Source organism: Anguilla anguilla, chromosome 5, assembly GCF_013347855.1.
Source record: "Anguilla anguilla isolate fAngAng1 chromosome 5, fAngAng1.pri, whole genome shotgun sequence".
Classification (NCBI taxonomy): Eukaryota; Metazoa; Chordata; class Actinopteri; order Anguilliformes; family Anguillidae; genus Anguilla; species Anguilla anguilla.
The window spans coordinates 34946825-34974015 of record NC_049205.1 but is presented as its reverse complement, the minus strand read 5'-3'; the positions used below and the strand labels follow the sequence as shown (position 1 = coordinate 34974015).

At 39.9% G+C, this 27191-nt stretch overlaps 1 protein-coding gene across 3 annotated transcripts in view; it reads right to left on the bottom strand.

Moving 5' to 3' along the window:
* Nucleotides 1–361: 361 nt before the first annotated feature.
* LOC118227629 (sodium-dependent noradrenaline transporter-like) overlaps nucleotides 362–27191 on the bottom strand; it is a 47303-nt gene continuing 20473 nt past the window's right edge. For all 3 annotated transcript variants that reach the window (XM_035418316.1, XM_035418314.1, XM_035418315.1), the window contains exons 5-15: nucleotides 15019–15151; nucleotides 14136–14270; nucleotides 12501–12604; nucleotides 11435–11559; nucleotides 10171–10283; nucleotides 8915–9043; nucleotides 7803–7902; nucleotides 5823–5923; nucleotides 3760–3927; nucleotides 2903–2974; nucleotides 362–2662 (exon numbers count right to left, since the gene is read on the bottom strand). In XM_035418316.1, the coding sequence (XP_035274207.1) occupies nucleotides 2639–2662; nucleotides 2903–2974; nucleotides 3760–3927; nucleotides 5823–5923; nucleotides 7803–7902; nucleotides 8915–9043; nucleotides 10171–10283; nucleotides 11435–11559; nucleotides 12501–12604; nucleotides 14136–14270; nucleotides 15019–15151 (1204 nt within the window). In that variant the 3' untranslated portion in view covers nucleotides 362–2638. The remainder of the gene's footprint in view (nucleotides 2663–2902; nucleotides 2975–3759; nucleotides 3928–5822; nucleotides 5924–7802; nucleotides 7903–8914; nucleotides 9044–10170; nucleotides 10284–11434; nucleotides 11560–12500; nucleotides 12605–14135; nucleotides 14271–15018; nucleotides 15152–27191) is intronic.

Below are 27191 nucleotides of genomic sequence, written 5' to 3'. Positions count from 1 at the left end.
ATCAAAGGCATTGTTAAGGAACCAGAAGAGGAATCCCAAAAGCACATGCTAAACAAAGACCCCTGGATGTTAAAGAATGGAACGTCGCGCGAGCTGGAGTACAACAGGGTGTTGCGTCTTCCTTTCACCGAACAATAACAGCGCACTTCCTCGACCCGGTGCGGTCCCTGTTCCAGAAGAAGCTCGGACCCCGAAGGCACCGGCCGCTTGAAGGCAGCGGGCGGACGCCGGCGGTCCTCCTCCTCACCAGGTTCCTCTGCCCCTTACACTCCTGCCACCCTTTGTAAGATGGGGGGGAAAGGAAAGCCTTTTCCATAAATAAAAATGGTAAAAATAAACCTTTGTCCATTTCTGGCACGTGTAAGGGGGAAGGGGGGAGAAACGCTTTATTGTGATAATGTGCATATTTCAACTTCTTTACAGATAACTTTCACTGACGTTCAACAGGACTTTATATTGTACACAATATTATGTAAACATAGTGCAGTAATGCTGGGGTGCTCGTCTACATTCATTCTGGCCCCAGTTGCTCTAGGTTACAATGAAGATACATTTTTTAAAATTTTCTCTTACCTACACCAAACACTATGGTATAACATTTGACAGTTACATTTAAAAGCCTTTACATTCACGTTTTGTAATAAACAATTTAATCAATACAAGATTATACATACCAAAAGAATATATTTATATATTCTATATATCTTACAACACACATTTCTGTTTCGTATGATGTGTGTCTTACCTCCTACCTGTTATATAATTTATAAAGTCTTTACTATTTTAATAAATTAATTAAAGTAACAAAAGATTAAATATGAAATATGATATTTTGGCACTTTTTAGGCTATTCTACTCGAGTAAAAAATGTTACAGAACACTTAAAGAAAATATTTTGACTAATAAATGTATCATTGAGAAACATGCATTTCAGATAACGTAACAGTCATTTTGGACTGAGGTTGCTTCACATCATTATGAGAGAAGGAAAAAAAAACATCAGCAACACCACACACACGCAAGCACGCACGCATGCACGCGAGCGCGCACACACACAGACAGACAAACACACACACACACATACACACATTGAACATCTGTCTTTGGAAGCAAAGCAGACTTTTTTTTAAGCAACACAGAACACAGAACAAGGCATTGAATGTATGTGATAATAAATATCAGAAATACAGTGCAAATATACCATACAGAGTTAAGGAAATAAAATCCATGTACTCAAATTCACCGCCATTATTACATTAATCTGAGTTTGTTGAAAATGAGGAAAAGCAATGACAATGGCTTTTCAATGTTTTGACTGCCTAAGACAACCTGCTTATATTTTCTATTACTGTGATTATTTTAGTATTCAATGGATTTTACTGAGATCTGTAAAGTACGCCCTCACAGTTCTTGGCAAACACAACAGTAATAAAGCTTTTGAAAGGAATGGCATTGCAAATCTGTGTCAGTTTCTTCACTTTTCTCTTACATATGGAATGGTTTATTTTAGCTATCATTTGGAAATAAAATGGATGATTCCATTGTTTGTACCTCTACCATCTTACCTTCAAAACAAAGGTATCTGAAGAACCTGAAATGATTCTGAATGGCTGAATAAGTCACAGAGAAAATGAAACAGAATGTTTGCCAATATTTTAGTGTCTCGCTCGATAAGGCACTGAGTAGAATAGTTCTTTCAAGTGGAAACCTGTGTGAGACAGTCTAAGAGGTATTTTATAAATGGACTATGCATTGATTCGCGTATTTGAAGGTATCAGGAGGTGCTTTAGCTTCATACACATGGTGATTCTGCCACAGTATATATGATGTATACCTTTGCCTCATCTCTGGCACCTGTAGGGATATGCAAATCTACAGAATCTGGGGAGGCCTGGGTTTACCTCCAATTCCTATTACGCAGACATAGGATGACATTCAGATTCATAAAGTATCCGATATGAAGGATCCTTTTAGCCAATCCCTACACAGGTACTGCCAACAACTATGACATGGTATTGGTTATCAGTCTTTCCCACACATCTCCTGAGATCTCACTCAATTGAACATCAGCTTGTTCCTACACATAACTTAAGAGATGAAACGTGAGTAAAAATAAATACTTGTTTGAAGAAATGACCTATTCATATGAATAATTCACTTTTAAAGGTTTGCAGTTCACAAAAAAAGAAAAAAAGAAACACAAGATCGTACGTACTGTAACACAAAGTTCTCAGATGTAGACCCTTCATGGCTGTGGTTGTGATTTGGCATGATTATTTTCCCCTTTAACTGATTTACAAGCATGTCACATTACAAAATAATTTTTAAAAAATCAACAAAAGCAAAAACAACGTTAAAAAAATATATACCAGTAGATTTCTCCAGCAGAGTGCCACTGTCTGAAGTCTTATGAGGTTCGAGAAATGGTTTCATTCATTAAAATCAGAACAAAAATAATAAATGAATAGAGTCCACAAAAAATTACACCAATGAAACGCATCTGGCATGTCTTTCAGAACACAGAAAATTTCCCTTTTCACAGTCTAGCTTCTCCACAGAGATTCATCTTTCATTGGAAGCCAGAACTGCATGTCTCCGCTCTCCTGGCATTGCAGGTTGCAAATTCAGGCCTCGTGTATCAAATAGCAAGCCAGTGCTTTAACTGAAATGAAAACACATTCATTCACAAAAGTCTGAAGTCAGCGGCACAAATGAAAATTACAGCTGATTGGTTACACTTCACCATTTAGTTTCGATTTTATTCTGCTTATTCAGCTTTTTTTCATCATCAAATGAGCAGTTGATACAAGAACTGCTGCAGACAATGATTAAAACAAAGCCTGAACTTTCTTCTACGAGGTTCTCAAGCTCATAAGCTCACAAACGTAGTATGTTGACTTACCTTGAACTGCCTGACTTTCCCTTCAGCCACAAGGTGATGTTCCTGCTCAGGTGTAATGCAGTAAGCTATTCTCTGAAATGTAATGTAAGCAGTAAGTAAGTATGAATTAGAACAACTGAATTAGAACAAACATATTCTACTTAATAGAACATGGTTACTGGAAGCTGTGAATTGTCCGACCAGTTACTGGGCTCATTAACAACATTTGAGGCAAATATCACAAAATGAAATTGCAATCTAGAATTAAAATGGCTGTACTGCAGTTAGGGTTCACTTAGTGGACCTAACACAGTGCTAGGAAACCTTTTTCTGAACATCATTAGGTACTGAGTATTGCATTTTTGGATTTCAGTAGCTGTGGTAGTAATATTCAATTAAGAAAAGAATCTAGTCATTTCATTCATCTGCACATTTTTGTAGCAGCTGGCATAATCATTTTTAATTATGCTGTTACGGTAAGATATACGATATACGGTAAAGACTATGGAAAACACGAGCAAGTGAAAACAATTAGAGTTAAATACCACTGTGGTTCTGGGAGATGGAATGCCACAGTGCGAAAGTATTTTCCAAATGTTCAATGATTTTTATCAGCATAATTCACAACCTTGGAAGCAGTACAAATTTGAACCCACGCCTTACAAGCTACAAGACGGCAGCAGCTGTTCCTTGTGAGCCGAATGGAATGTCTGATACTCAAATTAACCTGATCTTAAGACATAAATGAAGCAACATAAGGGAACCATTAACCAGTTTTTGGCACATAGTTCCCCACGTGCTTTCCATACACAGAAAATATTCCGCACCGTACATTACACACATTATCTTTCTCAGACGATGGGATTCTCCCAACTGACCTCTTTAAATGATCCCTTTAGAGTGATAAACTTGTAGATGGCGTAGACTGGGACAAAAACCATTGATGACAATGCTATGCCCCAGCCAATATAATTGGACCACTTCGGGAAGGTGTAGTCATCGTATTTCAGGTCACCAGCGTTCACAATGCTGGCAATCACCACAAACTGAAAAAGAGAAATCACTGCATATCAAAATTCATTAAACGGATTTCATTCTTTTGTGAGACAACAAAACGTAAACCAGTCAGCACCGTCTCACTGAATATTTAGAAAACTATTGGTTTGAACCCAGGCACATTTGCCTGCTGTTGTCCGTATTTAAAAACGGGCTAACTTATATTTAATTGAGAGTCAAAGCTGAGTGTAAATGTTGATTGAATCCAAGTCACTGTGTATTGTATCTTGCTACATAAAGCTACAGCTTTTACTTAAGCTATTAGATACCTACACATCACAAGCTAAGATTCATTATTATATAAATAATTATAAGATGTCGAGAAACATTGTTCGTCATAAAAAATTATAGATCATTAGCTAATATGAATTCATATGACAGTATTTACGACAACCATATTGTGAAAGACAGATCTGCTTGATTGGCATATATTGTGAGATGGATCAACATGTAAAAAGAACCAAATACGAGAAAGCCAACGTCTTGTGATGCCTATTGGACTTTTAAACAAACATTGTTTTGACACACAGGTCCGATTTCACCTAAAAGGCATCATTATTGTGCATCATTCATCAAAACCTCATCAAATTTCACAGTTTTTAACACCACAGGCCTTTTCTGTTTTCCTTCACCGAACAATCAGAAAACAATTCAGGTGTAAGACACCAGGTGAGGTGAGGTAACTGTGTTAACTGTTAACTGTTTTAACTGCTCACTCGGGTGCTGAGTAACAATAGAAACCAGCAGAGCCTGCAGCTCTCCAGGACTGGGGCAGAAGACCTACTTTACTGGGAAAGAAAACCTCAAAATGTCCTTACATATTGAAATGGAAAAACTCCAGGATTAAGATGGAGGAAAGAAGAAAATGCGATTTCACGTTCAGCCACATTTAAGCAGCCTATTCGCTGTGCCCTGGGGCATCTATTGAGCTGCGCTCGACTCGTCTACCTGCGGTCACGCCTGCCTTCTGCCCCCGCCACAGTGACATATGGTTCGCATTGGAGCCAATGTGCGAAGCACCTGATACATTCAGAATGCACACGAGGTCCACAGTGGTGTGGCTCAGGAACTGGCACCTGGACCCTGAAGATATTATTTCTGTTGGATTGCATTTGCCTACCCAAGAACTCACAGGATAATGGATCGCATCCTTAAAAATCGAAAGGGCTAGAGCATTTTGACAGCAGGTCTATATGCAACACCCATGAAACAAAACAGGTAGTGTAATACTCAACACGCTAATAAAATAAGGAGGCTTTTCGGTCGCTACCCCTAGCTTGATTAAGTAGCCTATCAACAAATAATAGCCCTTAAATCTAGCTTCTGTCTTCCTGTACTCATGTAACCCAGCCTAGTTATAAGACCTGAAAATTGTTTTTTGTCCCCTGTAGGGGACATGAGTATCTAGTCTTAAACGAGAACTATATATTCTGCTGAAACCTACACTACAAGGGACATTCAATAAAAACAAATTTAAAAAATGTTTTTGAAATTATTTTGGAAACAATTTTCACTGCAATATGTTTTGTATAACACTAGTATTAGGTCAAGAAATTAGAATCCTTGAAACTTTTTTCTGCAGGAGAATAATTAACGGCAATTCATTTTTTTACTGACAAATGTGGAAACTGAAAAAATGTTCAGTGATCAGTCAAGAGAGCATATTTTTTCACGTAATATCTGCTGAAATTTACCATTGGATATCCCGAGGGTGGGGGCATCGTAATATTTAAAAACAACATCTTCAAAAAGAAATGCTTTCTCAACACTTGGTTTTTTAATTTGGTACTAGGAACTGATTGACATCAAACTTGCCTTCTAAGGGTATGAGTGCACCGAGCTCATGCTGGGAAAATGCAGTCCCACAGAACCACGTTAAGCTTACCAGCAGAAAAGCAGGACTGACAAACTTCCAACACAGCCTCCAGTACAAGCCTGGCTTGAAGCCCATCATTTGTTCGATATCATCGCTGAATCGGTCCACACCTGGAGCACACACAGCAACATCAGGTCAAGCACTAAAACTTTCAGTAAACATTTTTCAGTAAGATATTTTCTGAAAGCACCCAATATTTTGGGTGATTTTAATGGAATACACGCATTCCAAAAATGTTTCTGACATAATATTTTTTGGCATAATAGTTTATGGCAAAACATTTTAAAATATAAGTGTGAAAAAATATCAAATGCCCCTTACTTATGGTCTAAATGTAGTTTGTGAGAAAACAATTTCAACTGGCATCATGCATATGTTGCAATATTGCCTCTTATCAGTTCCCACCAGGCCAGCTTGGACATCATGTTATGCTCTTCTGAGCATGGAGTCTTTTTTTCACTTTTATAAAGCAACATTTTCACTTCTCTTTTTTCACAACTTAAGATGTTTACAATTAATATTATTTTTGCTCTTAAAAAGTGATCGTTACCAAAGGTATAAACTTGTTTTGACAAAGCTTGTTTGCGAGCTGTCAGAATTAAATGGCATTTGTAGACTTAAAGCAACTGGTGTCTGAGAAAGATCCAAAAGATTATGATTTGCGTGAGATTAGCAACATAGTCACTTTCAGAAAAAACTGAATTAAATTCATTTTGCGTAGCATCACAATATACAACAGACTACTTGGCTATTTGTTGACTTGTTACCCAGTACAATCTGCAACCTTGTACTGCACTCTTGGTTTTCACTTTATTTGCTTTTCTTGAACGACTATGGCTTTCATCCAAAAAAAGTATTGACCAATGGGTCACTGGCTTTCTAGTCACCTTCTGATAGTGTAAACTACTCAGTCAGATGGATGCTGCAGTACTGGGAAAAACTTACGGAATGGAGGTGGAAAAGCTACTGATAATGATAATAACGCCATTGACCAATGAACAACTAATATTTCACTGATCACACAGGCCCATCAAAACGAACAGTTTCCGATTGGTTTTGAAAACGCGATGTAAAAGTGAGGCGGGCGCTCGATCGATGAGCGCTCGAGCCTGGAGCGCTTCTCAGCGAGAGGGACATGACCAGCCGCTGTCGCAAAAACAGGAAATTTGACTCATTGATTATCGGGAGGGAGTCGTCCCCTGCCAAAGGCGCTCTGTTATGCCCGTGGCTGCTGCCACTGTCTCCAGCTGCGCGAGTCAGCCGATCGTCTGTGAGGAAGCGTCTCGGCCATTTCCCTCACACAGCACCGCCTGGAAGTGTAACTGAACGGAAGATAATGCGATAATGGAAGGACAGAACCTGTGAAAAACGCAGCGTCCACTCCGGAGGAAATGCCGCATGTATGTGTACCGTGTATGTGAAGGGCCGTAATTCTCGCACGGATCACTCGACATGGACGTGAATACCCTCGAATCAAAGCTGAAAGTCTGCGCTCTGACCTCACATTCGTCGCTTTATTTCAAATCCGACGTGCTGGAGTACAGAGACAAAACAACCAAAATGTTGCCACTGTCCCAGTGCTATTGCACATTTACTGTAGCTAGGCGGCCCTGGTGGAAGTGACGCCAGAGGGTGCTTGGATCCAAAAAGCGAGCAGGGTAGCTTTCTTTGATGCAGAAAGCTAAACACAGGGGGCAGCGACCGATACAGTACCAACTGCATAGCGACTGTGTGAGTTAAACAGGCCGGACGCAGGTTCATGTCAGAGGGCGAGTGATAACGGTTCCTGGTTAAAAAAAATTAAATAAAAGATCAATTAAAAAAAAACACAGCACAGCAAGGCTTTCAGGGCGTAGCGAATCAGTTTTACACCCGCAGTCAATCTGGTTATTGGGTTCCACGACCGAAAGAGAACCTTTTGGGCCGCAATTAAGCAAGACAAATCCGAGGAGGAATCGTAACGCGACAGTGAATAAAATGAGGACTCACCATAAAACCAAGACACCCCTATAGCCTCTATCAACACCCCAAAAAGAATCGAGGTTCCCGCAGCGTGAGTGTCCAGAAGAGTCAGGACATATATCCCTCCCTGGGGAGCCAAACAGAAGAGAAAACACAGGTAGAACGTCACACCACCCAGCGACCATTTCTGTCCATTAAACACGGTGGCCTGGATCCTGTCAAAATTTGCTCTTAAATTTGACTTAAAACAAACGGCATGTGCAAGTGCTCCTTTCTTTATTTACAACACAGTTTAGAAAAACTGAGTCTGGTCAGTCAAACTTAAGGACAAATATTGATTGAATACAGACCAGGGCCTGTGAGTCTTCAGCATCATCTGAGGCTGCTTATCTTCAAAATTTCAGAAAACATGTTGCCTAATGGAGAAAAAAAATAAATCATATGCCCAGTATATTTCACTTTAAAAAAGAATGGAAGACTCAAGTGAAAGACCCACAAAAATGTTACCATTGCAAATGAAACACAGAAACAAGTAGTTAAGCAAACACGCCTCAGTATTCATGCTTCATATCACACATGGGTTTAAAATAAACTGAGATGAAGTTTTTAAAGCAGGCAATAAATATCCAGTTTTCCCAGGGTTTCCTCACAGACGTTTACAACCCACTGACACCAAAAGTTTCCTGTTCCTGCAGGTACTGCAGTTGGGTGTTTTCAGCCAGAGATCTTTAACTCCTGTTTCTGCAGTCATCTAGGATTCTTATGACCGCAAATCATGAATCTTTCTGAACTATTTCTGTTTTTCCAGCACCAGTTTATTTTACAAAACAGCCCATTTATTTTTCTCCATGAGGTGTCTACAAACCGGGGATCAAGTCCAGGGCCCAGGGTTAATGTCGTACATACGTTGGGCCTCTTTTGCGCATATATATATAAAATTCCATTTAAAAGTGTGAAAGTTCTGCTGGCCTGGCTAGCTCCACTCATCACCTGCTTTAATGTCAGACGTTTTGGCAACAAAATGGCATCTGTGAGCCAAGCTCCCAGCGGGGGTCCTGCAGAACTTTAGCGCTCTTGGCTTTAAATTTGAACATTGCCACGGAGAAATCTCGCACATGCCCAGAGACCCACAGACTTACATTTGTGATGCAGATCAAGGCAACCAAGAATGTTCCGAATGCCGTGGCAAATGTGAAGAGCTTCCTGTTCCTCTTGAGGAATTTGAAGTCATCTGAGAGGCCAGTGATGACAGCTTCCATACCTCCCATCTGAAAAAAAGACAGGAGGAACATAGGTGCAAAGAAGTGAACACAGAGGCATAAGGGAAAAGAGGACAGAAGAGAGGTATAATGGAAAAAGGGAAGAAAGAAAGAAAAAAAACATCTTAACATCCATTTAGTTGCCAAAAAATTCAGAAGAGACCATGTGCAATGTGGGTAAATGGAAAATGAGAGAGCGACCGCAAACTGCAATGTTTATTTTGATGTGAATTGTCTTATATTGAAGAGCCTGGGCCTCATTTACAAAAATGTTCTTGGGCTTAAACTTAAACATAATCTTAAGATAATTAATCAAGTAATGATTAATAAAAACAACTGAAACCAGAAACAGTTGCTTACATTCATCTAAAGTGTCGTATTTATAGGAAAATTGCAGTTCCTGGCTGCATTCACAACACAGGGTAAAGCAAATTCACATGAATCGCAAATGCACTTAAATTTGACACCAAGTGAACATGCTTTACAATTATACCAGTCTTGTGAACGCAGCCAGGAACAGCCATTTTCCTATAAACAAGGAGGCTGCATTTCAACATTTTGATCTTAGCAAGCATGGACCGCAAAAGTATCGGCAACTTCACAGAGGATGAAATTTCTGCACTCTAATCCAAACTGGAGGAAAGGCTGCATATTCAAATGTGCAGTACCACCACATAACCAGCAAGTAAATAACTTGCGTCTAGTGTAAACTGTATACAGAGATATGACCACATCAACTACTTAGTCATGGTTTTCTGCATAAGATACTATATGGGATACAATTGGGTCATAAGACGATTCTATAAACGAGGCTCCTCATGAGAAAGTGTATTATAGGGATCTCAGACCTCAATCCTTGGTGGCTGCAGTGTCTCTAGGTTTTTGTGGCTTCCTTTTAACCAGCAGCCAATTTAAGCCTCTGACTCTTTAGCCAATCGATGACTGCAATGAAGCACTTAAGTGATGAAACACACCAAAAGCCAGCTGACACTGCAGCCCTCTGGCACTTCAGTTTCAGATCCCTGGTGTAACATGAATGCAGTGTTGTGCTTTCAGATAATTTTGTGGCCAAAACCTCCCTTCATGATGAACTGTCCTCTGAAATATATGACATGTGTAGTAGGTACGGCACTCACAGAACTGTCAATGCCCAGCGTTAGAAGCATTATGAAGAATACTATGGCCCAGAAGGTGGATCCAGGGAGGGTGGATATGGCCTCTGGGTAGATGATAAAAACCAATCCAGCCCCTGTAGTCAGAGATAAAGACTTGTTAACTTTACATTACAGGCAATAAGCAGATACTCTTTTCCAGGGTGACTTACACAGCTTACATTCATTTGACATAAAATCCATTCTATGCAGTTGAATACAGATACAGATGTTTACTGAAGCAACTCAGGTTAAGGACCTTGCTCAAGGGTAGAACAGAAATCCGTCATATAGGAACCAATCCTACAGCCTTGGAGCTAATTCCCTAACCATTATGCTACACTGATACCAGATGTAACACTAACCTCGTCTTCTGCAGTTCAAGTATTAGAAAAACACATAATGTGTATGATGCCACGTTTGAGTAGAAAGACTGTAGGGAGAAGCATTAACATGTATATATAGACCTCTCTGAGAGAGGAGTGGATGGCATGAGAGAGAAGGAAGAAGATGGGAGGATAGCTGGGAGTCAGAGAGGAGTAAAAAAAAGAAGGGAGGCAGAGGACAGAACATTTTAACAGAACTAAAACGTCAAAGGACAATTGACATCAAGCATGGCAATGCAAATCTTTGGGAAACTCTGGACTTTTAATATAGAAGATGCCTTACCTAATGTATTTAGGTTTTCTTGTTTATGTAATTGTTTGCAATTACTTGTATAATTGAAATAAAGTTTACTTATAAAAAAATAAAATAAAAAAAAGACAGAGAGGGCAGGAGGGGATATGAGAGAGAGAGAGACATGAATGAAGATGTGCATTGGAAGCAAATTTCCTTTCAACAGGGAATTCTGGGACACTTTCCGCTGGTGTACCTTGAACTGTGCCAAGTTAATAAGTGCTTGTGCTGTGCAAAAGCTGAGTGGGACTGAGCTTTTGAGGAAACCTGGCATTGCTGTACTTTTTGAAGCCGCAATATTCCACACTACTGCCAATTAATGCAACGTAAACAGTGTAAACTGGACTCTGAGTTACTAATGCAGGGGTAGTCAAAGCTATGCCTTGGGGCCAGTAGTACCACTGGTTTGCAGTCTTAAGATTTAAACCTGACACACCAGGTGAGTGTAATCTCTGGCCAATCAGCGACATTATTGGACTACAGAGAAACGAGAAAAAGAGAAAACCAGCAGTGCTGCTAACCATGGGGACCAGTTTTGAGTCTCTCTCCAAAATGACTGGCTTTCACTCACCTTCGGTCGCCACATCCTCAATCTTCACCCCGTGCTTAAAGGCCATGTATCCCAGCACAGAGAAGATTGCAAACCCAGAGAAGAAACTGGTAACACAGTTGATGGTGCTGGTCAGTAGAGCGTCCCTGCAATGCGAGAGAGAACACAAGCTCACACTGTCAGCCCTTTAAGCATTAAGAAAAAAACTCTTTATTCAGATGCATTAAATATTTTTACCACCATGTCCACATCTCTATCTGTAGAATGGCAGCATGCCTCCAACAAGCGACACAATAGTAAATACTGGCTGTGCATATTTTAATAAGTCATGTAATTTATGAGAATCTTATAAGTATGCTTAAGAAACGAAGAAGTAGTTTAAGGGCTATGCACTAAAATGCTTCATCTAAGTTTCGTAAACTTAGTGTTTTTCGTAAACTTTTTCACCCAAGTGTGTTTCAGCCAAAAAAAGTAAAAAAACTGTACGAAATCTTGATGTGTTTCCACTTGTATAACACAGATCAAGAGCAGAGGACATGAGCTGCTATCCAAAAGAGGTTCTTTAAACCCTTTTTATATTTGTTTTAAAAAAATTTAAAAAAAAATTTTATCCAAATTTGGAATGTCCAATCACATTTTCAGGTCTGTCAAAGAGAGCATTTCTTTTGTTCAAGGCCTTTATGTGCTCTCACATTATTAAGGAAAGGGGCTAATACAGTTAGCTCCCCATAAACATGCAATCAGCCTCTTAGCTTTGATGATAAGGATCAGGCAGAGGCATACATATATAGCATTGCTTTTACAGTCAAGGCGTTCTGGGATTTAAAAGAAAAAAAACAGCCTTAGTCTGCAGGTAGGGAATAGCCGCTGGCGGCTATCGAGACGCACTGTCAACGCTGATCTTGTTAGCCTGTCGCTTGAGGGCGCGCTATAGTTTTCCATCTCATCCCGGAGCTCTTATCAGTTTAAGTAAAGAAAGGGGAACCACGAGCAGAGCAGGTGCAGGTTTCCCGCTCTCCCGCGTACCAGCTCTCGAAGGCCGTAATGGTCATGCCGAACAGCGCGGTTCGGTTCCCGTTCCAGTTACCTGTAGCAGTTATTATCAAACTTATTGTAGCTGGCAAATGCGATCAGAACCCCAAAGCCTGCTCCCAGGGAGTAGAATATCTGAGTCGCTGCATCAGTCCATACCTGCAAAAAAAAGCCAATTAAGTACAGTTTACATTTCATTGCAAATAATGGAACTAAATGTTACTTTTAGTCCTTAACACTACCTTACTCATATCTACACGTGTATAGACAACACAATGAATCTGACACAGTCCATTAAATACCTGTCGCAACAAAACTATAAATTGTGATTGTGCCCACCTTTTAAAAATGTAAACCTACAGTCAGCTCCATAATGTTTGGGACAAATACATATTTTTTCTTGATTTGGCTCTGTACTCCACAATTTTAGATTTGAAATCAAATAATTCAATGTGGTTAAAGCACAGATTCTCAACTTTTATTAAATGACATTTTCAAAGGTCTTCAGGGCACAAGAGACCAACTGAATCTGAATCCAACTGAACAAGCTTTTCATATACTGAAGAGAAAACCCGAAACATGCAAGAGCTGAAGACGGCTGCAGTGTAGGCCTGGCAGAGTATCACCGGAGAGCACCTGGTGAGGTTTATCGGTCACAGACTTCAACCTGTCATTGCATTCAAAGGATATGCGACAAAGTACTAAACATGACTGCTTTCATTTGCATGACATTAATATGTTCCAAACACTATGGAACCTTGAAATGGTGGGGGGCTATGCATAGAAAGTGCTGTAATTTCTACACGGTGAAATAAAAATGTATAAAAATACCCTTTAATAAAAGGTGAGAATTTGCACTTTAACCATGTTTGAATTGTTTGATTATAAATCTAAAATTGTATAAAGCATATATAAAGCAATCGTATCAAGAAAAAATATGTCTTTGTCCCAAACATTATGGAGCTCACTGCATTATCTCACAGGTTGAACTACCCAATTGTCCTGTGGTCATGCTCATTGCTGCCGCTATTCCATGTCAATTTGGGAGACAACCATGTGCTCCCCTCTGAAACGAGTCAGGTCAGCCAAAGCTGTCCTTCAGTCCACAGTCCTCCGGTTAAGCTTTGCATGCGGCTAGTACAGGCAGACTGCCGGTGCTTGACTGACAGGTGCGCGTCAGAGGTGTGCGAAGGGACACGGACATCCTGGTGCTAGCGATGCTATGGGCCAATTACACGCCATTTTGAGAGACTGCCAGCTACAGTTGGCACTGGCACAGTCTGGACTTGATTCTGATCAGACTGCATGGGGCACCCTTTATCAATAAATGGTTGCCTGCCCACAGTCTGTCCCTAAATTAGTGTAATATTCCATATACAGAATCGAATAAACAGATCCAATGCCTATAACAACTATGAGGGTTTACTTTTAATTAAAACCTAATACTGTGTATGCTGATATTGCTTATTTTTATTCATTTATAGTTTATTTAATATGGACAAACACAGTAACACATTGAACAGACAACCATCTGATGCTCCGCAGCATAATGCGTATAGCTTATGCTAATTTTCAACACCCATGTCTGGTTGTGTTTTTGAACCGGCACAGGGACAAAATGCATGGTGGCTACAGTGCTCTTTGCCACTGTTCTCAAGCGAACGTGAAAAAGTCGAAGATAAAATCACACCCTGAGGTTCTTGAGCTTTGGGAGGTCGATGTAGAGGTACGCCTTAATGCCGTCCATGGCGCCCGGGAGGGTGATGCCGCGGATGAAGAGCACAAACAGCACCACGTAGGGCATGGTAGCTGTGATGTACACCACCTGGAAACAGGGACACCATAAAGAGCAGCACATTATTAGCTTCTTCTCAAACCATCCCACAACACACTGCTCTACAGAGGAGACTGCTCTCAAAAAGGAGAATCATTTGAACTCACTGCTCTCATTAGGAAGGTGTACTGATGTAAGCTTGAACATTCATTTGATCAGCATGCATTTATAAAATGTACCACAGGATAAAACATTTTCACACACGGGGCCAATGGCCCTTCATTAGGAACAAATAACCACACAAAAACAGTCAAAACAGGTGTGTATCAACATAAATTAGGGCCTGATTTACTAAGACCATTAGCATGTGCAAAACCTGTTAACACACAAAACCAATAACACAATCATTGGTCACGTCATTGATTTTGCTTGTGCTAAAAGGTTTTGCGCATGCTAAATGTCTAACTAAATCAGACCCTTGGTGTCTTATCAGCCCTAGGCATAGAACCTGCATGTTCCAATGACATGCTGGGTCAGTATTCAAATTTGTACATGCTTGCTACACGCAGCAAAGCAGCATTTCCATTTGAACGTTACAGAGAGTGACCCCACGCGTTGTGCAGCAGTGACTAAATGAATCATTTTCATTTGAGAATGTTAACGTGTATGTGTGTTCGCAGTACAGGGTGAATCCCTTGTATGGCATGCACGAGTGAGCGAGCGATGATGGATTGAAGCCGATGGCAGGCCTGGCTCAGCGTGATGGCACCGGAGGGCCGGGCCGGACTCTGTGCCGTACCTTCCCGGATGACTTGACCCCCTTCCACAGGCTGAAATAGAGGATGAAGACCACCAACACCAGACAGAGTGCCAGCTGCATCTGAGGCACACCCAGGTTCTCTATGCCTGGGCTCTTGTTCAGCACAGCACGCCTGGAGATATGACAAACACATACACACACACACACACACACACACGCACGCACACACACATTTCCTTCTATAAATGCTGCAGCTTGCTCACCTTTACAGCTGACACCTTGAACACAGCCAGTTATAAAACATACAGTCAATGGCAGCTGATACACTGAAAATAGAGGGGGACAGAAGCCTTGTCTTTTAACACGCTTGTTTTCAACCAGTTTTCATTTGTTTTATTTGTTGTTAGCAAGCAAACCAATGATCCACTGAAAGGTAAACTGAAAGTTTTTTCTTAACTGTGTCTGGCGCAACCTGTCTTTCATCACATCATAATAATGAGAGTAAATTATACTATAACTCCACCTAATCATTACAAAGAACACAGTTCACAAAATAAGAAATATCCTGTTGACTTTATTAGCGTTCAGCGCAATAAGCAACATAGATTAATAAAAATCTGTCATTTTTTGCCTCCATCATTTTAAATGGCAGAACCTTCACAGGTTGGATATAACATCATAAATATGGCACAGGCAGAGAATGAAGACTGCATTTTCCCCGCACACTCAAATAACACATGGACACGGCCACATGCATACAGTGTTGTGATGTAAAGAAAGGGAATGCTACCACTATCCTAAAAAGCCTAATTGAGAAGAATGAAATGCTACTGCTCGTATTGATCATTTAACAAGTAATCCGCTTTATCGCTAATCAAGGAAAATAAATGCAAGAGGCTTTAAGGTAATGGTCATTAAAATGGCCAATCTTCTGTCCCCCTGGTTCTAGCCCACCGGGCACCACAGAGAGCAAACTGACTGTGACTCTTGGGGGGGGAGCGGCAGGAGCAGAGAGAGTTGCTCCTCCCTTTGGCCAATGTCACCTGTTCCCTGGAACTCAAAATTTGAGATGCCTTTAGGCCTTGGACAGTGTTGGCCTGGCCTACATGCGCGCACAGCTTAGGCTGCCGGATAATCAGCCCAGGAGATGCTTACTGCCTGTCAGGCCAGGTATAAATGCACAGGCTACTGTGCCGCGGGTGAGAGGCCTATACAGTCACAGCCAAAGTTTTTTCTATGAAACCTCTTCTTTAAAAAGAGGCTTCTTTTCCTTACTCTGTTGAATTCTTCTTTTGGATTGATGTTTTACAATTAATTTGTTTCTGCTTTGTTATTCTCGCCATTAAATGGTAAACAAAATGTTCGCATAATTCAGAGTTTGTTCTAGTGAAAATCCCCACCAACCATTTTCCTATTTTTTGTTTACTTATTTTCCCATAAAACATCTTTGTGACAATGTCTGCAAGAAGAGTAAGAGATTTTTTTTTAAGCTTTATGTCCCTAGTTTGTAATTCCTAGTCATGCTTAGGCTGCAGTGCTCATCTTATGACAGTGCAGTTTGCAAGTTGGGCATAAGTCGGAGAAAGACGTGTAGCCCAACAGCTGAACATGCAGGCACCTGATCGATCGACCAGCAGGGGTCATTGGTGTGCGATGAGAGGCTGTCACCCCAGCTGGCTGAAACATTCCATCCCTGGGCAACACGAGAGACAACCACGCACTGGCCTGCAGGGCTACCAGCCACAGTTGGCAACAGGGAAATTATTCTTAACAGGAACTAAATTTCTGGAATTCTGTAGTCTTAAAAGGATAAATCCCTCAACAGACATTAAAAATGTCTGAATGAGAAAAATAAACAGCTTTTTACAATTCAGAGGTTTCAGCTTTGGCTCGAATGAAACTACACTGAATACACAGTAGATCTGTGTGAAAACCTGTGCTCTTAGCCACCCTATTTGCCATCCCAGCCAGCTACACAGGCATCTGAAATACACCACTCAATTTAACTGTGATATACTCACTTTAAGCGATACAACTCTTAGGCTTTTTCATTATAGGTGCAACACACCCTCTGAAAAGTATGCAAGCATCAAGTGCATAGCTATACAAAAAAAAAAAGTAACACGCATTTGAATGTGCTCCTGAAATCTGCAGCAAATGCTAACTACAGTCAGATTGACAAGGCATTTCTCATAGCATGTCACTAAGGGAAATAAAAGACAATCAGCATTTTTCCTCTTAATGATAAAATGTCTCTACTCTAGAATCTGTCACTTTAGACATGTAACATCATGAATATGAAGAGAAGCCAATGACTTTACACTAAACCATTAAATAATGAGAGTAAGAATTGCGAGCCATAAATGTACATCTTGATATCATTTCTTATCTTGATAATAAATTCAATGAGAGCATGCAGTTCTTTATCACTCAAATCAATGATAAAGAACTGCATGAACACAGCCACTGTGTGGTCTTGTTCCTTCTCTACACCCTTAATATCCTGAAAATGGTTCTGCCAATTCTCATCTTCTCAGACCCTATGGAGTTGTCTTATGCATATGCTGTTCATATAGTATATGTCTGAAAGATTTATTTATTTATTTATTTATCTATCTATCAATCATATAACCTGCTTATTCCTGGTCAGGGTCGCAGGAGAGCTGGGGCCTATCCCAGCATACATTGGGCGAGAGGCAGGAATACACCCAGAGAGGTTGCCAATCCATCACAAAGCACACACTCACATCCATGGGCAATGGGCAAGTAAGACTGTCCAACTAGCCTAACCTGCATGTCTTTGGACAATGAGAGGAAACCAGAAAACCACATGGACACAGGGGAAACATACAATCTCCTCACAGAAAGGCCCCGGCTGGGATTTGAACCTGAGACCTTCTAGCAGTGAGGTGGCAGAGCTATTTATTTATTGGTTTGCAACTCCAGAAGGGAGATCAAAAGGCTGTAAACCAGTTTACATGTTGTTACCAGTGTCCGAGTTTTATCCAGGAACCATCTGGCACAGAGGCTTGACCATGATTAACCAACTGTCATCATTAAAATCTTGTATTTTTGCTAGCAAAATCCCAAATACACTTTTATCCACAGTCACTTGCAATGAATAATAAAACCAAGAATGAAACAATAAACATAAAATGCAGTAAATCACAATGAGTATGAAAGCTTAGGATAAAAAGCTTCTCTGGAGCATTGGTTTCTGTAGGGAAAAATGGATGGTTATAACAATAAAATCTATATGATTTAAGAATGCTTTTACATTTTAGAGAAACAAATAAGCCTTCTGTCAGAATTTATTGCAGCTCTGAAAATGATATGCTCTCCCTTGATAAAACAAAACAGCTGAATTTAAAGAGGGGGAAGTTATTCACTGTCAGAATCAAGTATCATGGGCTTTCACCTAAAATGGCCACTGCAGCCTCTGCTGGTCTCTGAATGTCTGTGTGTACAACAGGCTTGCATTCCCAACTCGTCAAATATTGCAGCTTGGGCAAGGGCCCTTCTCGCTACTATTTGATGCGTTGGAAAGACTTGGGTGTCTTCGGTTGACGAGTGAGGTAGCCCATTGAATTGAATCACCACTTCGGCGGATTTTGACGCTATGGACAGATAGTAGCCTGAACCTTAGCGTAAATTCGGAGCTCCTATTTGTAGACAATCAATACTATTGTGACCTATTCAAATTTAATTACTTAAAATCACATACACATATACTGAAATATACCAGAAATTATTTTGTTTTAATACTATAGGCTACACAGAAAATTATTTTAAAAACATCAACATAAACCTAGGCTAATGCATGCTGGGTGATGTAGTTTATTTCAGTAGCCTAGTAGTCAATGGGCTACCTCACTCGTCAACCGAAGACGCCCAAGTCTATCCAACGCGTTGAATAGTGATGAGAAGGGCCCTTGCCCAAGCTGCAATATACAGTGGGCTCCAGAATTATGGGCACCCTTAATAAAAATGAAGAAAAAAGGCTGGATATAATAAATGACACAGATAATAATATATATGTTATGTTCAAACATATGGGGAAACTATATACTTTTATTTCAATACATTTACTCTCATGCTTCAATGTTTTTTTATTAAGTAATCACATTTTTTCTGAAAACCATAGGTGCCATAATTATTGGCACCCCTAACAATTATTGTAAGTAAAATAAAACAAAATGAAATTGGCAATACAATTTTACTTAATTCAGTTCATCTCAATCTAAAGAAACTATATTGTGTCATTCCATCACTTCCAGTTTCACTAGAGAATAAAAATGAGGTAACAAGCATACAAAATCCCTTTGTCATCCATCAACATGGGAAAAGCTAAATAACTGTCAATTCAGAAGAGACAGATGGTAATTTACCGTCACAAGTCTGGTAATGCGTACGAAAAAAGACATAAACGGTTAAACATAACACTTAGCACTGTAAGGGCAATAATAAAAAGGTGTAAAACATATGGAATGGTTGCAAATTTGCCAGGAAGAGGAAGCAAGTGCATGGTGTCCCCACGGATGGTGACAAAGATGGTGAGGGAGGCCATTAATAACCCAAGGATCACTGTTGAAGAATTGCAGAGATTGGCTTGTTTCTTGCGGTCAACAAGTCTAAAAAAACATAAAATGGCACCTCCATACCAACTAACTCTTTGGAAGGGTGGCACAAAGACAGCCCTTACTGAGCACAATAAACAAAACTAAGAACCTGGAGCTTGCCAAACCTCATTGGAATTATGACTGGAAGAGAGTGCAATTGTCAGATGAGACCAAAATTGAATGTTTTGGCCATACACACCATCGACATGTTTGGCGGAAAAAGAGGAATGCATACAGGAGAAGCACCTCATACCTACGGCCAAATGTGGAGGTGGGTCATTGATATTTTGGAGATGTTTTTCTGGCAGTGGTCCCGGGGCACTATTTTAGATCAATGGCACAATGAATTCAACAAAGTACCAGGAAATTCTGGCAGAAAATTTGGTTGTCTCTGCTAAGAAGCTAGGACTTGGTCATAGGTAGATTGTCCAGCAGGAAAATGACTCCAAGCATACATCAAAATCTAAACAGAAATGCTTAAGTGAAATCAACATCCATTGGTTTTCCAATGGCCACCTCACTCTCCAGACTTAAATTCCATCAAAAACCTGTGGTCTGAACTGAAGAGGGGGGGTCCATAAGCGCAAACCCAAAGAAATCAATGATTCTGAAAAGTTCTCCATGGAGCAATGGTCAAAAATCCCTCCAAATGTGTTCTCTAAACCTATCACAAATTATAGGAAAAGACTCATGGCTGTCATCTTTGCCAGGGGTGTTTTCACAAAGTATTAAACCTGGGGTGCCAATCATTGTGGAACCTGTTTTTGGGGAAATATATTTTTTTACAAAAAAATTTAAGACTTTGGTTGATTCCAATTAATCATTAATCAAGCACACTGGTTTACACGTGTTGGAAAATAAAGCTTATGCCAATAACTGTATTCTTTTTTAGTTTAGCAATTTTTTCAGCATTTTTTTTATCAATGAGAACGTGTTTGTGTGTATGTATGTGCATACATTCATACATACTGCACTTTTACTGATGACTAACATCACATCGAACTAGCCATCTTTATGTATTATTGAAACAACACCCAGTTAAAGAGCCTTTCAGCACACGGTTTGATTAGTTGATATTTTTACAGTGTCATGGATCTGATGATGCCCAGCTGGAAAAGGCCTAGCAGACATGACATTAACAACAAAACATTCAGTTTATACACTGTAGGCTACATGACATTGATTGTGAGCAGAAATCAATGAGACAAAAATCTGATTTTTTGTGATATCATAGTTAAAAAATAGTACTGTTGAAATATCTTTCAACAGTACTAAAGACTGGTAGTAATAATAGAGATGGGAAAATAAATATTGACAATACGCAGAAAACATAAGTAAGGATTACAAAAGGGTTATCAATCCAGAAAAAGTGCATACTTTCATACTATCTTCTGTAACATCTTTGTGAATAAAATTTACAGCTCCAAAGATATTATTTCTGAAAAGCCATCTTCCTCATCTCCTGACCAAAATAAACTAAATAAATGGTTCCCTGTCCATAATTTTAAGAAATAATACCAATCTCAGGTCATCATATAATGCGCAATGAAACATTAAATGGAATTAATTTTCTAAGTCCCCCTAGTCACACACAGTGGATACCCTTTCCTTCTCTGCAACATGGAACCTACCCACTTCAATTGCCCGCGGTAGGATTCCAGTTCTCAACTGGGCATGCAAAGACCTTTGATTTATTGACAAAAATGAGGTGACATAGGGTCCAGGGGCATAGCATTGCTCAATCTGGTTGCATGTTTTGGTTTCAGCCATATATCAGATGACCATTTTCTTCGTAATTTCTGAAAAGTTTGTGTTTAATCAGATGGACATGAACTTGTAGCCTGTTTATGAATCATGTATTGTATGTATTCTAGGTCCGTGTCATTGGAGATGGCATTGAGATCCTTAGTACCAAAGGAAGACCTGTTTTGTTAATCTTTCCTCAGCCATACAGATTAGGTGGTTCTAGAGTCGATCAATTTCCCCCCTTTATCTTCTTTTATTAGGCTCCCATCCAATGTCACCTCATATACCTAGAACTACTGAGAATTTGTAGACACCCAGGTAGCAGTGAATAGCTCTGTTTTGAATGCCATTCACTCAAGTGGATTCCTTGAAGCCCAAAATTCTAGTTGCGTCATTTATTAACACTGGGCACACACAGGTAGTAAAATGTTGGGAGTATGTATTGTAGCCAAGATCTTTGCACACCTTTTGCTTATCAGATACCTCCTCGCAGAGTCTGCTAAAGTCCCTACACCGCCATTAAAAGTAATTCACTATATGACCAAAAGTATCTGGATACCCCCATGGTCTGTGGTAATTTTTCATGGTTTGGGCTAGGACCTTTAGTTTCAGAGTAGTCAAATCTTAATGCTATAGTATACAATAATGTTCTATACGATTCTGTACTTCCCCAATAGTTTGGGGAAGGCTTTTTCCTGTTTCAACATGACAATGCCCCCAGGCACACAGCAAGGTCCATATAAAAATGGTTTTGTCGATAACAGTGTGGAAGAACTTGACTGGCCTGCACAGAGCCCAAACCTCAACTCCATCCAACACCTTTGGGATCAACTGGAAAGCCAACTATGAGCCAGGCCTATTCGCCCAATCAGTACTCAGACTCACTAATGCAATTCTGGCGAAATGGAAGCAAATCCCTGCAGCAATGCTCCAACATCTAGTATAAAGCCTTCCCAGAAGAGTTGAGGCTGTTGAGTTGAGCAGCACAAGGTATACCACATCCATACTAATGCCCATAATTTTGAATGAGATGTTAGATGTCAGGTGTGCACATACTTTTGGCCATGTAATGCATGTTCATCTTGTATAAAACCAACATATTTATATGAATGGGTATAATTTAGGGGCAAATTCCCAGTTTTTTACCATTGTACATGATCAAGGTTTTTAAGATAATGAACGTGCTCCACAAGGATCACTACATCAGCTGCATACAATAAGGAAGGTAGTGTGGTGCCATCTAGTTTAACCCTTATGTTTGCCTGTTGTATTTGCCATGCCAAATAATCTATACAGAAGGAAAATAGAGTTGGGGAAAGGACATCTCCCTGTTTTACCCTAAAAGCTGTAGGGAATCAATCATTCCTCACGTCATTGACCTGCACACAGGGAACAGGGACTCAAAATGAAGCTCAAATGTGTTAACATGCTAGTCGGCTAAATCTCCATTTACCCAATCAAATGCTTTATGTGAGTTAATGAAACATATAAAAGTACATTTTCAAGCACTGTGGACATTGTATAAATATGGTAAATATATTCACTGTTTGTCTTGAACCCATTTTGTTCATCTGCAGTACAAGTAACTCAGCCAGTTCAAAAGTATTGTGTAAGCTTATTATTTAAGATACCTGTATCTATAAGACTGATTCCTCTGTAATTCATGGGAACCCTTGAATCATTTTGGATGTCTTTTCGCTTGGTTTGAAAATGGACCTATACTAAATGACAAGTATAAGACAATTTCCATGTTTTGAGCTTTCAGTAGTTTAGGAGGCTTCAGAGCATAATTAGGAGTGAATCTATTCCTGCTGCTTTTCTAATTTTTGTCCTCTCAACAACCCTCATTACTTCTTCAATAGATAGATCCACTGTAATTGGCAATACTCCCCCAAAAACTGCTTGGGCAAGCTGAGATCCCTACTAACAAGAAATATGATGGGCCGATATTTCAAGAAAAGGGAAGAGCTAGATTTGATTTGTTCAATACACAAAGGGATAATCCAATTATTGCAAAGCCCAATCCCTTAATTGCTGATGCAACAAAAAGTAAATAGGATCAATTCAAAATGCTTAAGTCATGGTGACAAGACATAGATAGTTACTTTAACCAAGAGAGAGTTTTCCTGTGTTTCTTGTGTTTTCCCAAAGTAATTGATATCTCGTGACATGACGAGAACACAGATTTGATTCTCAAACCACTCCTTGCGGCACCCCACCCATCCAATGTATTTGTTAAATTTCACCAACAGCACAACCGTTTCAACGTAATGAGATTTTGATTTGCCCGTGGCAAAATTTAACAAATGCAGGGAATAGCTGGAATGCCACTAGGAGACATTTGGAAAAGCTAACACAATTTGAAAGACATAAAATCAGTTTTGCATTAACAAGCCAATTATCACCAAGCAATAGCCTGCCTAACGGAATTCCATGTGGTGGTGTTCAAACTTTCGTACGGAAATTTAGAAGAAACTAGGCCAGTTGAAGACAAGAAAACGCAGGCGAGATCCAGAAAGTTGCCTGCATCTCATTAATTGTACTTAAAGGATACTTCCTTGAGGGACAGAAGGAAATCCAGCATCTGGTAGAGTAATCTTTCTCCAAAGTATATGCTTTGACAGTGTGAATAAGTCTTTCAAGAAATGTTTTTGCAGGCAGCTAAGCTATGTTGCAGCTAAGAAACCTTTCTTGAAGAAAGGGAAGAAGCAGAAGAGATTTCAATCAAGGAAAGACCATAAAGCATCAACCAGGGCATCAACCAGCGGCAGAAGGTCTTCTGAAGCAATAATTCGAAATGATAAATTTTTGGTTCACGAAGAAGCCAGCATGTAAGAAGAGTTGGTGAGAAGAACATTGATACCTGTCTGCAGCTTTTTGTGAAACATGGTGGTGGAACATAGGAAACACGATTAAGACCTACTTGGAGTCTGCAGTTGCAACACTCTAAGTATTATATTCAGCACCTCAGAGCCCTAGCCTCAACATAATTGAAGCTATGTGGGATCACATAGACAGGGAAAAGAACATAAAGCAGGCAAAAGAGGACTTAAGGCAAATCCTGTATGGGGGAAGCTAGGATTAATTCATTAAGGGATTACAGAATGCTTCAAATTTGCATTCTAAGAGAGGCCACACAAAATACTGGAAATACTGACTTCTTTCAAACCCACAAGAAGCTTTGGTTACTTTTGTCATTGTAATGTTTCTTTATGTTTACTTCAGTGTTATATAGTGTTTTTGTGTTTTGTTTCTGAATAAAAAAACACCTAATGCTCAGATAAATGGCTTTAGTTTAAAATTTTCAGAACAAGGAATTGTGGAAACAGAGGGCTATGGAACAGTCTTAAGTTGAACAAAAGATTTGACTTTCAATTTGTAAAAGGAAAAATTGATAAGGAAAAAATGAAAAGGAAAGGAAAAAACTATACAGTCATCAGGACTTCCACCCACTTCCTTTTCCTTCAAAAAACAAAAGAGAGAAAAGAAATCTTTCCTGACAATTTGTAATCTTCCCCTTTGCACGAATCGTAAGACTGAATACTCCATGTCTGCTCCTTAGTTTTGTTTTCGGCCTCAGTAGCTTACTGCACTTGTCTTATGTGCTGCTCATGAGGCTCCTGTCATGCTCCTCTTCTTCTGTGCCATTCGTCTTAAGAAGGGTGTGGATCATTAGGACAACAGGAGACAGGTGTGTGTCAAATTCATCCTGGGCTGCACGTGGAGGACATCTCTGTGGTCCTGAGCCAGCTACTCCTGGCCCCAGCAGCTCTCCCCAATGTTGAAATGGGAGAGCATGTCACTGGGAAAATACCTGTCTCCAATTATGTGTCCTAACAGCTGGTGGTAGCGGAGAGCTTTTGTCACTGTGGAGCATCGACTGTAGTTTGGGGCACCGCATATCCCTCTCCCCTCAGCTCCACGGCTGTGAGTGAATGACCACAATCACTCCTCTCTCTGGGACAACTTCTCCACTCAGAACTCCACCTGGAACCTAAAATTATGCAATTCCAGTAACCATCGGGTAACTCGAGCATTCTTATCTTCGTTGAGGTACGTCCACTTTAACGAGGCATGGTCCATTACAAGAACAGACTCCTTCTCAATCAAATAATAATGGAGCTTATCCATGGTCCACTTTATGGCCCGAGCACTCTTTCTCCCCCGTGGTATAACTTACGGAATTTATGGCTGATAAAAGTTACCGAGTGTGCTTTCATGTTGTGAACCTTTGAGAGGACGGCTGCAATGACAGCCACTGAGGCATCAGTCTGCATGCCAAAAGGCTGTTTAAAATTGGGAGCCACCAACACTTGCTCACCACACAGTGCCTGACGTAGCTGTTGAAAGGCGGCCTCTGCATCCTCGGTCCACTGAACCTGTTTAGGCAGGCTCTTGGCAGTCAGCTCATGGAGGGGAGTGACGAAGGAAGTAAAGTTAGGTACCAAGATCAGGGAACCATAATGTTTGGGACAAATGGCTTCACAGGTGATTCTAACTAGGTGTGTTCAATTGCTTCCTTCATGAAGGTATAAAAGAGCTTTCAATTCAATTCAATTCAATTTCAATTCTGTTGAGTATACAGTAGAAGCATTTTATAAGCTCAAGTTTAAGCAAATGCCTCCAAACTCATTGGATAGTACTTCATCCTACAACAACACAATGATCTCAAACATAGTCGTAAAGAAACAAAGGAGTTTTTCAAAGCCAAAAACTGGAAAAATTCTTGACTGGCTAAGTAATTCACTCAATCTGAATCCAACAAGCTAATTTTTGCCAAACAAACTCTTGGAAGTCTATCCAATAATTTTGCAAAGTATGTTGCAGCTAAGTCATTACAGCCTCTCTGCATTAGCAGATCTTTGGACATGGCAAACTAGTTCATCCCACACCAGTTCTATGGGGGATAAATCAGGTGATTGTGGAGGCCAAGTCATGTTCAATACTCCCTGTTCTTCTGTTTTGCAGTGTAATTCTGGCAGTTATTTTTAGGATAATTATCCTGCTGAAAGACAAAATTGTCCCCTAAGGTCCGATTGGAATGCATGTCTTTGAAGAACAGAATGGTAATCTTCTTTTTTTGGGATTTCTTTCACTTGGATAAGATCTCCAGCTTTCCCTTTGCTGAAACAAGCCCACACCATGATGCTTCCTCTGCCAACCGTAACTGTACTGTGGCTGTGCTACACTGTTCACTGAGACCTGCACATTCTCCTGTTATCTCTTCTACAAAACGCAGTCATTAAATGTTATGTGTGGTTCAGTTTTGACAGCGATTGCTGGCTACCTTCACTCCTGCAAGTCAGATCAACTTTTCTATTAGTACTAAATAGAACACTCAGAAATGGACAGACGCGCCTGATTAAAAAATATTGAAAAATTCTTAAATGCTTTTTGGACCTTGGATTGAAATAACCCAGTTCCTTAATTTGCAGACATTTCATAGTGTCTGTAATTAGAGGACTGTATGGCTGTATATAGAAATAGTTCAAGACATTATACTCAGAAAACGATCTAAAAAAATGTTGAATGTAAATGATCTGTTTAATACAGTAACTATCTTCAGTCTTAAATGACAATTCAAGCCGCTTGGCAATTTGCCTTAAAATAATTCTTTATCCCAAGCATTTAAATGGAGCATCATCAAAATTTTTCAATTCAATGAACCAAATGGAAAAGACTTAGTTAGACTAAGTAAGCATACTTCAAAGTTCAGCAGGTCAACCTTAAACAACTTGAACACTGTTTTGCAATACTTCTGAAGTGAACTGAGTCGGAGGTCATGCAGAATGTTCACACCTGCTCTATCCTCCCCAGCTGCACATTGTGTTTTATTCACATAATTAG